The sequence below is a fragment of the Taudactylus pleione genome, unplaced genomic scaffold (assembly GCF_031769625.1).
Source record: "Taudactylus pleione unplaced genomic scaffold, aTauple2 ptg000749l, whole genome shotgun sequence".
NCBI lineage: Eukaryota > Metazoa > Chordata > Amphibia > Anura > Myobatrachidae > Taudactylus > Taudactylus pleione.
Genome location: NW_028285151.1, coordinates 1659882 through 1674573, shown reverse-complemented (window position 1 = coordinate 1674573; position 14692 = coordinate 1659882). Strand labels below are relative to the sequence as shown.

The following is a 14692-nucleotide window of genomic DNA, read 5'->3' as shown; positions in this document are numbered from 1 at the left end:
AGGAAAAATTGGCAAGACCTGAGTGTTCACTTGCTGCCTAATATAGACAGCTTACATTCCAACGAGATAGGTGAAGAGAATAACATTATCAGTGGTTTTAAGGATATGGCTGATCAGTACAGACAGTGTCATTTTTCACAGTATTGTTTTTCCACATAGGAAAAGTATTTTGTTCTGAATGAAGAAACACTGTATACATGGTGTTTCATAAATAAAAATAGTGTATTTATTACAAAAACTGAATACATTATAAGCTTATACACACACTGCACTTTCCCATGTTTACAATATGTACAATCTTTATGTATATTATACATATGCACGTGAAGGGCTACAAAATAAAAAACATGAAATGATCACAAAATCCCAGGGCTGCACATCTAGAGAACAAATCATTTGTGCAGAAAAATTGTTAGTGTGCACATAATAGATCTGTTTGAGCTATAAAATAAATCCAAAACTCGCGTAATCCCTATTTGGTGCTGCATCCGTTCGGAATTTTACATAAGCAGAAAGAAACCCAACTAAAACATTGTAGCAGATACCCGCAGTTTGTACAACAGAAAAGTTTAAATTGGCGATTCTAAGGTTAGATATTGCTTTAACCCCTTTTCTGCTAAATAAAACACTTATCCCTGGTTTTCAAAACAACAGCATTTCCACATTCAACCATTTACTCCATTATCTTTTTTCGAAGAATTCAGCTTTTTGGCAAAGCCTCATAACCGATTGGCAACTATACTATGACATGGAAACAGAAGTGCTTTACTCAACTCAAGGCTAATGCCCAACAATGATATGCTTGTTCAAAACCTGACATGTAGTATCTCTGTGCTGCAATCTTGTGTTCATGGACAGGTCCCTATAATGGTTTCAACTGAAAACCTAATTTTGTAAAGTTAAACAATTAGCATTAACAGCTGCTAAAGTGAAGTATTCAAGTTTTGCCTGAAAACTAAAATCGGGACACACAACAAAGTCCGTGCTGATCCATTCAGACCGTAACAAATTTATCACTTGTGCAGATTACTATATATTCCAGTGAAGTTGAGAACAATTTTTTGTGCGATTCTTCTTACTGCTCCCTGAGATCACAAGGCTTTCCAGTCAATAGGTTCTTTCCCCAAGTCTCGTAGAAAGGAGTTTGTTTTAGAGAAATGACTGCAGCCAAAGAATCCTCTGTGTGCTGAGAGAGGGGAAGGATGAACAGTTTGCAGAACACGATGACGTTTCTGCAAGGGGGAAAAAAAAAAAAAAAAAATTGTATGAGGAAATTTTACATGGCTCTGGCTTAATTTCAAAAAGGTCACTAACCACAAATGTCAAACAAACAAAAATTAAGTTGAAAAGTAAATCGTGGTTATAGCTCAACCTCCACTAATAGGCCAATATCACTATAACTAGCGTACTTAAAACTTTTTGATACGTATTCTGGATTATTATGTCAGTACTAAATGGTTACACACCATCTAAAACATGGGGCCACACTGGAATTATAGGGAGGATAGCACTTGATATAATCGAACAAAGACATTTTATAAATGTACATTCATGCTTAGAACACACCTGGCAGTAAGTATAGGGACATTTTAAAGATGAACATGTGCATTAGTTCTTTAATTTAGGACGACTTTCTACCAGCAAACATTGACAAGTCAACAGACGTTTTCTAAAGCACTCAGTTTTATATAACCACACTCATTTCTGGTTTAGTGGAACTTACTCTGTCAATACCGATGCCTTTCTTCTGAGCATAGGCTCCCCACAGCATGAAGACCAAGCCGTCGAGGTTCTTGTTAAGCCAGAACACGACAGAGTCTGTAAACTGTTCCCAGCCTCGGTCCTTATGTGAATTGGCATTGTGTGCCCGGACAGTCAGCACCGCATTTAACAGAAGAACCCCTGTGAGCAGTCATATGAAAAACCAACATTTGTAAGGCACCACAAAACTCTGCAGCAACAAGTCATACATAAAACAGAAGTACATGCAAGGCTGACAAAGGAGGCGCAGATGTGAGGTGGCTTACATTCTACATGGAGGATACAGGTGACCTAGTGGGACTCTGATGTAGATTTACTATTCAGCAGTTTGTCAAAGCTGCTTTAGCATTTATTTCTGTAGTCGCTTTAAATCTATCGGTTAAAGAGTAGCAAATCTAGCCGTCAGAGTGTGAGTGATAGAAAGCCTAGATGTAGTATTAGTTGGGGGTGCAATGGGTTATAGTGCTGAAAGGTTTGTAAAGAGATTGAATGATTGTCAGGATGGGAAGATCCATAATTGGGTTGTGGCACAGGAAGAGATTTGGAGGCATGAGTGAGATTGGCATCAGAGTAGAGGCACAGGTCAGGGGTAAATCAAAGAGTAGAAATCTCTGGAGTCAGATATATGAAGAGGAATCAGTTGGTGAATGGAAATAACTGGAATTGCATTCTGGAGGTCCTCTATTCTCTAAAACTGTGTAATTAGTGGTTCAATCATATTACCATTCATGCATCATAACATTAATATATACACCTGATAAACTGTACCATACGAATAATGGACTTGTAGATCATAACAGAACTTACTAGACAGAATTTGGATCAGTTATTACCTTGTTTGGCCCAACCAGTTAGGTCTCCATGTCCTGGGTGTACAAAATCCTCAATATCCGTTTGCAGCTCCTTGTACATGTTTTCAAGACTGGAAAGGTCACATCACAATTGAATACAAAAATTTACACAGTACTATTAATCTATAGGGATGAGTTACCAGCAGGTCTCAAACTTTTTTTTTGACGTGCAAATTTAAGTTGTAAAGATGATCACAACATTCTGGCGTAAATTCATGAATCAAGCCTTAAGCCGCGTACACACTGGCCAATATTGTGAACGATTGAATAATAACGATATCATTCACAATATTGTCCAGTGTGTATACAAGATATCGTCAACGATGCGCACTCCCGCGGTTCATTAATATCTTTCACTGCCTGAACATGAAGAGCTGTCACCTGTGAAATAGGCTAAGCCAATACAACAGCGAACAGAAAATCTTTCACATAAAAAACAAAAACCAACACTGAATGGAGATGCTAGAAAAAAAACAAAACAAAAAAAAACCCATGGCACTAAAGAAAACACATACTTCTAAAACAAAAGCCAAACTCTGGAAAAAAAAAACGGAGGTGCAGAGTTGAATAATCTCCACTGGAGGTCTAACGTGCCACTGCATCCGAGAACAAAATTGGGGATGAGATTACTGCCCTGTCTCCAAAGGGTAGAGGTTAACCCATTGTCTCTGTCTCCATTCAGAAGTTCATCTATTGCAGTCTTTTTTTTTTTTTGGACCCAGAGGTAAGCAAATGAATCACAACTTTCTGCATTTAAACAAAAAAAAAAAACAAAAAAAACAACAACTTCGCACAAATACGTTGTACACCATGGGTGTTGAACATGTGACCCTCCAGCTACTGTGGAACTAAAATCCCAGCAAGCCCTGCCACAGTTTTAGCATACCATAATAGCAATAGTGTTTTAGGGCATGATGGGATTTGTAATTCCAGAGCAGCAGGACGGCTGCATGCTCAATACCCCTGGTTTATACAGTGAATTAACCAGGAATAATTGTCAGCCTGCTTCTTAATGAATATCTTAATGTTTGTGACCAGAAAAGCCACTGGCCCAGGAATTTAACAGGAGCCATTTTGCTTTCCTAAATCACAGTCATACTACCACAGAGAGGATATTCATGTGTATAGGAACTGGAAACAAGACAGTAAAATGGGTTTATTACAATTTATCCAAATAGTGATTTGACAGTTGGCATTTATAAAACAATCCTTTATAAAAGTGGTACAAGGCAGTAAATTGTGGTACCTGGGTGGAGGTGGTACAGGTTTCTGAACACTAAAACACAGTCCATGTGCCTGATTGGGTCCATGGTAAGGATCTTGTCCCAAAATGACAACCTTAACCTAAAACACATATTAAACAATCCATTTATTTGGAAATATCAAGAAAACACACAAAACAAACATTTACAGGGCTAAAAGTTACAAAACCACTGGGCTTCTAATCATTGGACTTACACAATTATACCAATGGGAAAATTGGCATTTGAGAAGTTGCTCTTACTGGCATTCCACTTTAAAATGCCTCTTTTTTTTTAATGGAAAATCCACTGAAAGGTTCTCAAAACTAGAACCATTTTAAAAACTGCACAAATTACAAACATGTTGGCATGAGTAGCAAGATTTAAAGTTGTATAGTAGGTCATAAAGAGACTGTACAAAGAAGGGCAACTAAAATGGTACATGGCCTACATCACAAAACTTACTAGGTAAGACCTAAAAGATCTTAATAAGGGAAAGGGGGGACATGATAGAAACTTTCAAAATATATCAAAAGCAGGGTTGCATAAAATTGGATTTTTTTTAAATAAAAAAAAACAACGAATTTTTTGAATTTAAATAGGATTTTTTAGTAAAATTGTTTTTTAAATAAGTGTTTAAAAGGTTAAAACATTTACTTTAAAAAAAAAAAAAAAAATCCTATTTAAATCCAAAAAATCTGATTTAAATCAAATAAATCAGTTTTATTTTTTTTTAAATCCAATATTTTATGCAACCCTGATATCAAGGTATAACAAGGAGGGAAACATTCTTCAAAAGAAGAGAAGAACTAGAACACGAGGACATGCATTAAGCCTGGAGGGAAGTAGATTCAAATGAAATGAGGAAAATGTACTTCACGGAAAGGGCAGTGGATAAGTGTAATAGCCTCCCATCAGAGGTGGTAGAGACTAATACGGTAGAGCAATTTAAACATGCTTGGGATAGGCATAAGAATTTCCTTACAAAGAACTGAGGATCACATAGGCTTGAGGTTACCAAAAGTTAAAAAAGGGGCAGACTAAATGGGCCAAGTGGTTTTTACCTGCTGCCAAAATTCTACGGGGGGGGAATATCGAATTAACCGCGGTAAATTACCGCAGCTAATTACCTCGATTGGGGCTATCCAATTAGACCTGAAGTCGTCCAGATGCCGGCACTTATTAGGGTTTTTCTTTCGGGACCTTATGTGTCCCGAAAAATAATCCACGATAAGTGCCGCGAGCTTTTCGCAGCTCATATGTGTTTTCGGGAGAACTATCCTATTATTTTGACTGAAATAGGATAGGGTGATAAAAAACATTGGCGAAAATTGTGGATAATCGGCGAAAAATCCCAGTTTTTTGACGTTCACGGGGATCAATTCACGCCCAAACAATGTTCCAGGCCAATTAGATACTGCTCTAAGTTTCTATAAAATAGGCAAAAGAAAACAGCTACTTACATCTGTAATGTTGCACATCTGTGTCCATGTAAACACCTGATATGGAGGAGGGTACACAGTGTATCGTTTTCGTTCTTCTGAGATAAAACTAGTCAGCTATAATGAAAAAATAAAAAACGTAGGATGTGTTGCACATACCTTTATATAACAAACACATGCATCACAGAATTAAGTTGCTGCTTTTAAATACCTAAAATACCAGAAAAGATATAGGGCAAGTAGCCAATAATCCCCAGGTCATAATCCCATTTGATAGGATCATCATCAAATAGCATTGGTTAACTGGTTTTGACAGATAACTTTTTTTGAATGTGTGGCAATCTTTCAACTGCAGGTTCCAACAACAGACAAAGCTGCTGAACCAATCACCAACAGTTTCAACTGCAAAACAATAATGTGTTGCAATTTAAAATAAGCACCTGAAACCACTTAATCGTTATGTTGGACAGTCTGAAATGAACTACAAACGGGAGCGCGCTTGAACAATTTTCGTTAATCGTTATAACTCAGAAACTGAACGATTTTTTGAACGATTGGACGACAACGACGTCGTTAATGACAAATCGTTCAAAATATTGTTACATGTGTAGGCACCTTTAAGGTGCCTACACACTAGGCGATGTGCTCACAATGCTATATTGTGAGCAATTTCCCTTGCTCTCCCCGGCAGCTCCCAGGCTCTCCAGGACACGATATGGTGCTAAAAGAAAAAAAAAAAAAAAAAAAAAAGTGTCCAATCTGACTAAAGATCTATCTTGCACAAAATCTATCTATTGCACCAAAACGTGTATGAGATTGGCAAGTCTTACCTGCAGCAGGCAAGATCTGAAGATGCGATGTACAACCAGCGGGTACGTGCATCGTAATTGAACACTCACGATTTGGACATATTTTACACGATTTGGCGTTCTGATGCGTCGAAATCGGGCAAATCGTGTAATATATTATATCTAGTGTGTAGGCACCTTAAAAGGTCCCCATACATCTGCGACAGATCAGGGAAACACCGATTTGCAGGTCGGAAATGCCAACCAGCAGCCATCGATGTTCAGCGATACGTCACAGGACTGGTGAAATTCTACATGTTAAATTTCACAGAACTACCAATCACGATAATTTTTTGATAGTGATCGACATATCTGTGAAATCCAACATGTTGGAGTTCAGCGATCCTATGATGCCATGTTGCAGGATCGCGACGATCCGTCACAGATGTATGGGGGCCTTAACATCTTTAAGGTCCCCCCCTGGGTTACTGCAGACCGATCCCTACTATAGGCCACCATGTAAAACATATCTTCAACGCTAGTACTTTCAGGTCCTCGGATGTTAACTTCGAAAATAGTTTGACAAATTCCCCTGTCCCAAGTACAAATACATGCAAAGTCATATCTGGTATTTTCTTCCATATTTAAATATTTTTATTTACTCACACCACAGGAATTAACATTGACTTCATGAAACCACTGACTGAACAATCAATGGTTTGCTCCCAGCAACAGCCATTCCTATTGGGGGCACTGCGGACCAATTATGCTTTGGAAGCAGGGCTTGGCATAACTCAGGGGCGGGAATAAGCTCAGAGTCGCTGCTTTTGCGGGCAATAAACAAATATTCGCTGACAGGCTGCCACTGATTGCAACAAACCATTGAAAAAAAAGCTAGGTAATACATCAGCATGCAAGGTGTTACCTAAACCCAGCAAGGTTGGAACCAGCAAAGAGTAGAGGCTATGCTTGATCCCTGCCTAATCAAGCTACAATGGCCTTGTGTGCATTTTACTATAACCTTTTGCAAACAGCTATAAGCAACCCCTAAAAAAAAAAAACCTTGTAGAGGAGCATCAATATTCCCACTAGATTTTTAAACACCAACAAAACAGAATTTGTATACTACTAAACTAAGCAGCAATTGAGAACACAGAGTAGGGATGGCCATAAACCATCGATGGTTAACCACCATCTCTGATTAAAAACCAATGTTCAATGATTTTTCGATTGATAGTGGAGATCCAATGGTTCTCCATCAATGGCAGAGCCCACCTTCTCCTGGGCGTCAAAACTAGCCCCTCCCCTGATGACGCAATGCCTCACCCCCACCTCTGATTAGCCTGGTGATAAAGCAAGGCCGGGCGAGACCATAGAGGTTAATGACGCAAGGCTGGGCGAGACCATAGAGGTTAATGACTAATGGTACCATCAATGGTTAACGCACCAACGGCCTTTCCTACCACTTGCATAGAATATGAAATATACACCTCTCCTGTATGTTTGCACTGCCACCAGGTGCCATACCTTTGTGTAGGGTCCGACCACCGACTGTTAACCTCCCGATGGTAGATCGTTTGCCATCGATGGTAGAGAGCTCTCCGATGTTTTTACTTGGCGTCAGGACACGGAACCTAGCTCTGCCCATAACCACCAGCGAGGGTCCCCTACCGTCCACATCACATTGTCATCCCTGCTCTTAATCTGCCATCGATGTTTTATAGCCAACGATGTTCATCCCTAATTATTATGTACTGGTTCAAATATCAGTGGAAAGGATAAGAGTGGCTACACAATTTTTATTTACCATTACCTAAATCCTGCTTTCTGGACTAAGCAGATTTTAAAATAAAAATATCTGTATAGTGTATACCACGTCGTGGCCTGACTTTACCTTCACGAAGTAGGGCTTGGTAAACTCCGAAAGCAGTTCCTGCCTCCAGCTCTCCCCAACCCCTTCTGGGGCATAGCGGGCTGCAAGCTTCTGTAGCGCTGCTGCCTTGTTCTTCTGTATGCGATCAATTTGTTCAGGGCTTAGTGGAGGCGATATCACCCTGCGGCCGTCATCTCCCTCCTCTGACGGCCTGCTCTTTTTCACGGGAGTAGTCTGGTGATCACAACAGGAGAACGGCCGGATTACATACCTTATACTGTTAGCTACCATGTGACCCTGTACAGCCCTCATGTTACATATCATGGATATTATCATTACGGTTTATACAAGCCAATGCACCTAATCATTTATGCAAAAGAACTGTACAAACGGGGGGAGCCCTGTCCTCAAGTGAGTACATTTGCTGCTGCTCCCCCGTGTGGCCGTACACAGTAGTACACTAGCCGGGGCACGGAGGAACATGCTGCATTTTCGCGGTAAAAAGTAAGTGGTGTTTGATGCCGCCCCCCGGCCGTATATTGGGCAATGATTGGCTCTCTCAGGCCATGGGGGGGGGGGGGAAAGAACATGGAGGTGAGCGGGATTGAGCAAGAGCAGGGAATGAATGGCGGCGCAGTGTCTCCCCATACGTACAGCAGGAAGGTCCCGCACACATAAACACACCAGCAGCCGCCTGTTAGCCCACCTGGTCTCCGTGTGGTGAGAAGCCGGGATAGGAGGTAATAATGCCCCTTACTACTGAATTACGCCCGACATCTACAGCTGCCCGTCTATGGAAGTCTGAGCACCCCTGTACATATACTGTGCAACAGCAGAACCCCTCACTGTACATATACTGTGCAACATCAGCACAGGTCAAGCAAGTAAGCAGGTCCCCCTTCCCGGGCGCAGCATACAAGCAGAACTGGAAGAATGACCCGGCTAGCCAGGCTGTACCTCTCCGCTGCCCCCCTCGGCTCCAGCCCATGTGTGGGGAGAGGCCGGGGCCGATCTCTTTTTGGAGACAGGTGTAAAAAACGAGCTGATGGTTTTCTGCCCGATCATATTCCCCCGCCTGCAGGAGCTCAGTGTGCCGGTTACTACAGCCGTGATACTAGGGGCGGACTGGCGCCAAAATTCACACACTTCGGCGGCACTGCCTTCTAAGGGGTGGGACCTCTGCCCCGGCTGCCATGGTAACTGGCTCTTCTCACAAGGTGCGTACACACTGGGTTTTACTGAGCGATTGTACAATTACGACATCGTGATCGATTACGATAATCGCTCAGTAATCGTGTACTATAATGTCGGAAACAACCAGCAATGCGTTCTCCCGCTGGACATTCCCGATATTGTCCATCGCCTGAACAGGCAGGCGATGGAATTGAAGGAGGGTGCCTACACTGAACAACTGATCGTTCAGTGAAGGCACTACAGGGGACCAGCAACGGCGGTAAAATTACGATGTCGTAATCGTACTGTCTTTCCTAATCACCCAGTGTGTACGCACCTTGACCAGCAGGTTCAACAGATAGTCGGCGTCGGCAAGCACCCAGCGTGCATGCGCATCGCTGGTCCTTGCTGGCTATCCATTAGATGACTTTCTGAACGATGCGACCAAAACCTGGTTTTGGTCGGATCGTTCAAAAAGTCGTCTAATGGATAGGCCCCTTTACTCTACAGACACATAGACAATATATGGATCAGACGACATATCGTCCAGTGTGTACATTCTATGTCACTGACGATACGCACTCCCGCGCATCGTCAGCAGCAGGTCCGATGGGTGACATCGTTAGAGAGGGCCACGCTACATGCCGATGCCGGCACCCCGCCAGGTGCCGTCGCTAACTAGGACAGTACACACTAGACATCATCTAATGCACAGGTTCCCAAACTCGGTCCTCAGGACCCCCAAACAGTGCATGTTTTCCATGTCTCCACACTGAATCAAGTGAAATAATTAGCTCCACCTGTGGACCTTTTAAAATGTGTCGGTGAGTAATGATTACACCTGTGCATCTGCTGGGTGACCTGCAAAACGTGACCTGTGTGTGGTCCTGAGGACCGAGTTTGAGAAACACTGATCTAATGTGTACCTATCTTAAGATTACAGCTGTTTGTCACTGCATGGTTCTCTCAGTGCGGTCCCCATTGCCAACAAAGGGGGCCCGACAGCAGCATTTCTGGCTTCAGCTAAGCCTTGCTGGCACTGCTGGGTCTTGGCCAGGTTAAACAGTAATGCACCTGCTGAGACTGACAGTCACACATGCACATGACATACCTACCCTCCAACATGACCCATTCCACAAGGTACAAAATGCTCTGCTCCTTAAACTCCCACCTAATGTATGATTGCAGTCACCTGTGTTGAACTAGTTAATTGATGAGAAAGTTGTTTAAACGCAGGTGGCTGCAATCAGAAATTAGGTGGGAAGTCCAGGAGCAGAGCATTTTGTACTTGGTGGAATGGGTCATGTTGGGGGGGTCGACATAATAGCCCATCGGCATAAACGCCGATATGGAGAATTGAGTGGAAGTCACCTGGGTCCCGGGGAGAATACTCAGCGTGTCACCCACCGCTGCACCTGACATCTGACCGCGCTCGCTAGTCAGGAAGTCGGCGCCGCGGTAACAGCCGATCCCAAGCTGAATCCTGACAAACCCTCCCCCTAGTGCCTACCCCTAACCCCGCTACTTACCTTCAGGATGCCGGCGCCTGGATTCTGACAGGTCTCAGGATTCCGGCGCTGGGATTCTAAGTACTGGCATCCCGCACGCCATGATACTGAGTGCATCCAAGGTCAAATTATTAACACCGGATTAGTACTTTGTTGGGCCACCTTTTACCCTTAATTCGGCTTGAATTCTTCTAGACAGAGATTCTACTAACTGTCCACAGGAATCAAAGGACCCAGACACTTCCATGAAAATATGCCCCATACCATAACGTTGCCTCTGCCAGCCTTAAGGGTCATGATAATGCAAGAAGGCTCCATGCTTTTGTACTGTTGTCTTAATATCCTCACCCTACCATCTGCACGGTGTAATTAAAATAGTGTTTGCAGCAGATAGCAATGGAAACGGTCAGGCCTTCAGCATCTTTAAACCATACAATGTAATGTGTGGTGTACGGTATGTTGAGAGGCCATCTGAATTTGTCCATGGTTCATATTATGTATAATTTGATGCACTGTTGCAGCAATGAACAAATCTGTCCACTAACTGTTGTGCTTGAGCATCCAGTAGCTGATTCAGCAAGGATCTCTATTCTGCTAACACTCACGCAATGCAGTTGCTAATATCAGCGGTGATGTGCAAATAATTTCATTTGCATTGTGATTGCAGCCTACCATAAGGACGCCCACTCCTCCTTACATCCGTATACTTTAGCAATATAGCAAAATAATCGGTAACATTGAGTAACATCGGACCCATACGCACAGTTAAGGCAGGTCAGACCTCATTCAGGAACTGCTAACTTCACCGCACGCTATGGCACTGTGATGCGTATGCATGTGCAGTGCGAAACAATCGGTCGATTGCGTGCGTATTAGCAACTGCGATCCTAGCTGAATCAGGCCCTGTGTACACTTTAACAACTGCTGCTAGAGGCGTAACTAGAACTGATGGCGCCCAGGGAAAATAAAAAAATGGAGCCCTCTGAAAACTGTTGTTTAAAATTTAGTCAATTTCTTATATTGGTACTCGGAGAAACACACACTGGAAGCCCAAGTTAGAGAAACATAAGATGTAGTTCATTTTCATCTGGGGAGCCCTTATTTTAATGCTCAGATCTTCCAATTTACATTGCAGGCACTCTACTGCAGTCTCAAGTCCATGCACGAGCCGAAGAGCTAGTTCTAGATTTATACACCATAGTATGGGTGTTGGCTTTCCGTATATTAAGCCCATATTACTGGATGTCAAGCACTGATTGGTACAGCATAGCATGGACCATTCTTATCTCTTGCACATGCTCTGTAAGCACTAACATATACTCAGGACAAAGAGATACAGTTATGACATGTCCTAAAATGTCTGCAGTTACACTCTGTTTCAAAGCCCCTTTGTGTAGAATATGGACATCACTATCAGTAACCCATAATGCTTAGAGTCTCTACACATTTAACAATGGTCACCCCACTGGAATGTGGCTAGCTGCTAGTAACACCATATAAGGTATGAAGGGCTCATTATACATCTCTGCTAATGACAGGTACAAGTTGGGCCTCTCAATATATGTCTTGTCTGACACTAAAGGTGATCTGACCAGTCTATGCATAGACTAGAACTACATGAATACAATGTCCTATTCAAACCTTCATGGGGCCCAGCAAGGGTACATGTGATACAACTTATATGCCTATGTAGAAATAATTATTTAACCCACTGGTTACACTCAGTCAAATCACCACAGTATCAAGTTTATAACCGATGTGTGCAATATTTATTTCATGGTAGTGACATTCCTTTTTCAATAACTGGTGATTCTGATAACCCCTCCCCCTGACAGAAGTACCTTAGCATATTCTTTATATTGATAGAGCAGTAAAAGGCTGAATTCATGTGCAAATAAGAACAATTGCCACTTTTTGTTTTGTAGACTCACATCACAGAAAATAAAAATGGAACCTTGAGAGCTGTATTCTGGCATTTCACCAGAAAGTTACCTTCAACTGTTATCTGGATAAGTACATTGTTTCATGTAATGTTTGAAAGCAATGGATAAATTTGTTATTAAAAAAAATGAAATGAGAAGCAAAAGGAGTCATACAGAAGAATGTGCAGGACACTCAGACAGCGGTTCTGAAGAAGGGCTGATGAAGAAGAAGAGTAGGCATGATGATGAAGCTGGACCGTTACAGGAACAGAGCCATGTGTGGAGGAGAATCCGGGCAGATAACCTGAGCTGTGATTACACTTCTCTATTCAGCAAGACTGAAGCAAATGAGATTCTTCTGCAGCTTGAAAGGGAAATTGTGTATTTTTCAGGTAAATGTTTTGGCCACCTCTGTCGTCAGGTATCCATATCTTATATATGATATCATGTATTTGCCACCCAGTTTGCTTCAAAGCTCAGGTACTGCCTTTTATCAGTTTAGCCACGTAGGGCTATTCAGAGTTGTATGAAATTGGTCCAACTTTAACTCCTGTTTCCATCATTTTTAGTTTGTATTGTGTGGTTTGGTTTGTTTATTATTCTATTTTTGACAAAATAGATAATAGCACTAGTAGTAACTTTTATTTTTTTTTGTGCTCTTATTTTTATTTCCTTGCAAAGCAGTAAAGTTCGTTATTTGTCTACTTACATTTTAATACCATAATATTTTTTGAAGTACAGTAGTTGGTTTTAGTATTCATTCACTATGGAATTAAATCATATATTTACAGAGGATATGAGTAAAGTTCAAGTATTTGGAAAATGGCATAATGTTCCCAGAAAGCAAGTGACGTTCGGAGATGCAGGATTAACTTATACATTTTCTGGCATCACCTTGTCTCCCAAGCCCTGGATTCCACTCCTGGACCTTATAAGGGAGAGAGTAAAGTCCGCTACAGGACACGTTTTCAACTTTGTTCTTATTAACAGGTACAGTAAAGTAAAGCTAATTACAGATTTGATGCATCTATTTATGATGTTGAAATTGTAAGCCTTTACTACACTAATCCACACAATGGTAATTGTTAATTATACAGTCACCACCATTGGGGAGAATGTATTAAGCAATGTAAAGAGTGAATACGTGGACTGGTGGAGAAGTTACCCATAGCAACTTATCATTTTATTGAATGTACTTGATCAGTGATTTTGCTGAGCAAAATAAAAGTGGGTCTCAGGGACCCCTCACTTTAAAAAATTGGGCTCCTACTCCACAATTTCTGGGTCCCATCACAATTTATGATTTTTGAGCTTCCCATATGCCACCAGACCACCACACGTGCCCTATACATACTGTAAACTACGGAAAGTCATACTCATTTTGAGGTAAGAACAGGTAATGCTTAGAAATATATTTCCTTGATGTCACCATAGCCAACAGGTGCAGTGCTGGGGGCAGAGAGGGGGGCTAAGGGCAGGCAGCAGTTGGGACAGTGCTCGTGGTGCAGCTTGGGCAATACTCACATACAATTGTGTAATTTGGATAAATCCACAATTATCAAAAGGGCAAAATAAAATCATGTGGGTCAATAATAGTGTAGAGATCTCAATAAATATAAAACAATAGCAACCACATTAGGTAATGCCGATGTCTGTGTGGTTAGTAAGCCTAAGCAAGCCGTTTTCAACTGCTAATCACTCAGCACTTTAAGGGCCTGATTCAGAGATGTACACAATGCTGATTTTTACGCAGATCAAGCGATTTTTTACAATTGCGCATGCATATAACCCGCACTGTGCACGTGCAGCGATTGTTTTGTGATTCTGCACACACAGAGAACCCATTTGCAAAGTTAGTGACAGGTAGTCCGCTTTTGGGGGAGGTAATGGAGTGGTTAGAAAAACGCAGGCGTGTCTTACCGTTTAAACATCGTTACATGGGCGTGCAAAAATTAGACATTGCTATCTCCTACGCAGCGTCTGGAGAGACGCTGTATATGAGACAGGCCAGACGTTCCACAAGGGCTGCATGGCTGGTCGATGCTACTGGTATTTACGCTGGCAAATGACGTAGGACGCAAATGAGAAGGCAGCGGTGGGCATCCCTATGCTAGCATATTTTCACAGCTGTGA

General features: G+C 41.9%; 2 protein-coding genes across 3 annotated transcripts in view; one reads left to right on the top strand and one right to left on the bottom strand.

Moving 5' to 3' along the window:
• Positions 1 to 203: 203 nt before the first annotated feature.
• UNG (uracil DNA glycosylase) lies at positions 204 to 9100 on the bottom strand. Its single transcript, XM_088457256.1, has 7 exons — positions 8914 to 9100; positions 7978 to 8190; positions 5317 to 5412; positions 3859 to 3956; positions 2595 to 2683; positions 1724 to 1902; positions 204 to 1232 (listed from the first exon to the last, which is right to left on the bottom strand). The coding sequence occupies exons 1-7, from the start codon at positions 9019 to 9021 to the stop codon at positions 1092 to 1094; spliced, it is 924 nt and encodes a 307-aa protein (XP_088313382.1). The 5' UTR covers positions 9022 to 9100; the 3' UTR covers positions 204 to 1091.
• Positions 8405 to 14692, top strand: part of ALKBH2 (alkB homolog 2, alpha-ketoglutarate dependent dioxygenase) — a 22213-nt gene continuing 15925 nt past the window's right edge. The window contains exons 1-3 of one of the 2 annotated variants that reach the window (XM_088457255.1): positions 8405 to 8460; positions 12563 to 12951; positions 13351 to 13549. In XM_088457255.1, the coding sequence (XP_088313381.1) occupies positions 12681 to 12951; positions 13351 to 13549 (470 nt within the window). In that variant the 5' untranslated portion in view covers positions 8405 to 8460; positions 12563 to 12680. Of the gene's footprint in view, positions 8461 to 8518; positions 8697 to 12562; positions 12952 to 13350; positions 13550 to 14692 lie in introns of those variants that run through there. The other variant, XM_088457254.1, reaches the window with a different exon arrangement.

Bases quoted from the DNA above. Each gene is read 5' to 3' on its own strand.
- UNG (XM_088457256.1), bottom strand. From the start codon at position 9,021: ATGATCGGGCAGAAAACCATCAGCTCGTTTTTTACACCTGTCTCCAAA. The intron at 3,957-5,316 runs GTAAGTAGCTGT...TATGTGTTTTAG, and splicing joins AGATGTGCAACATTACAGAT to GTTAAGGTTGTCATTTTGGG. The intron at 1,233-1,723 runs GTAAGTTCCACT...TCCCCCTTGCAG, and splicing joins AAGGCATCGGTATTGACAGA to AAACGTCATCGTGTTCTGCA.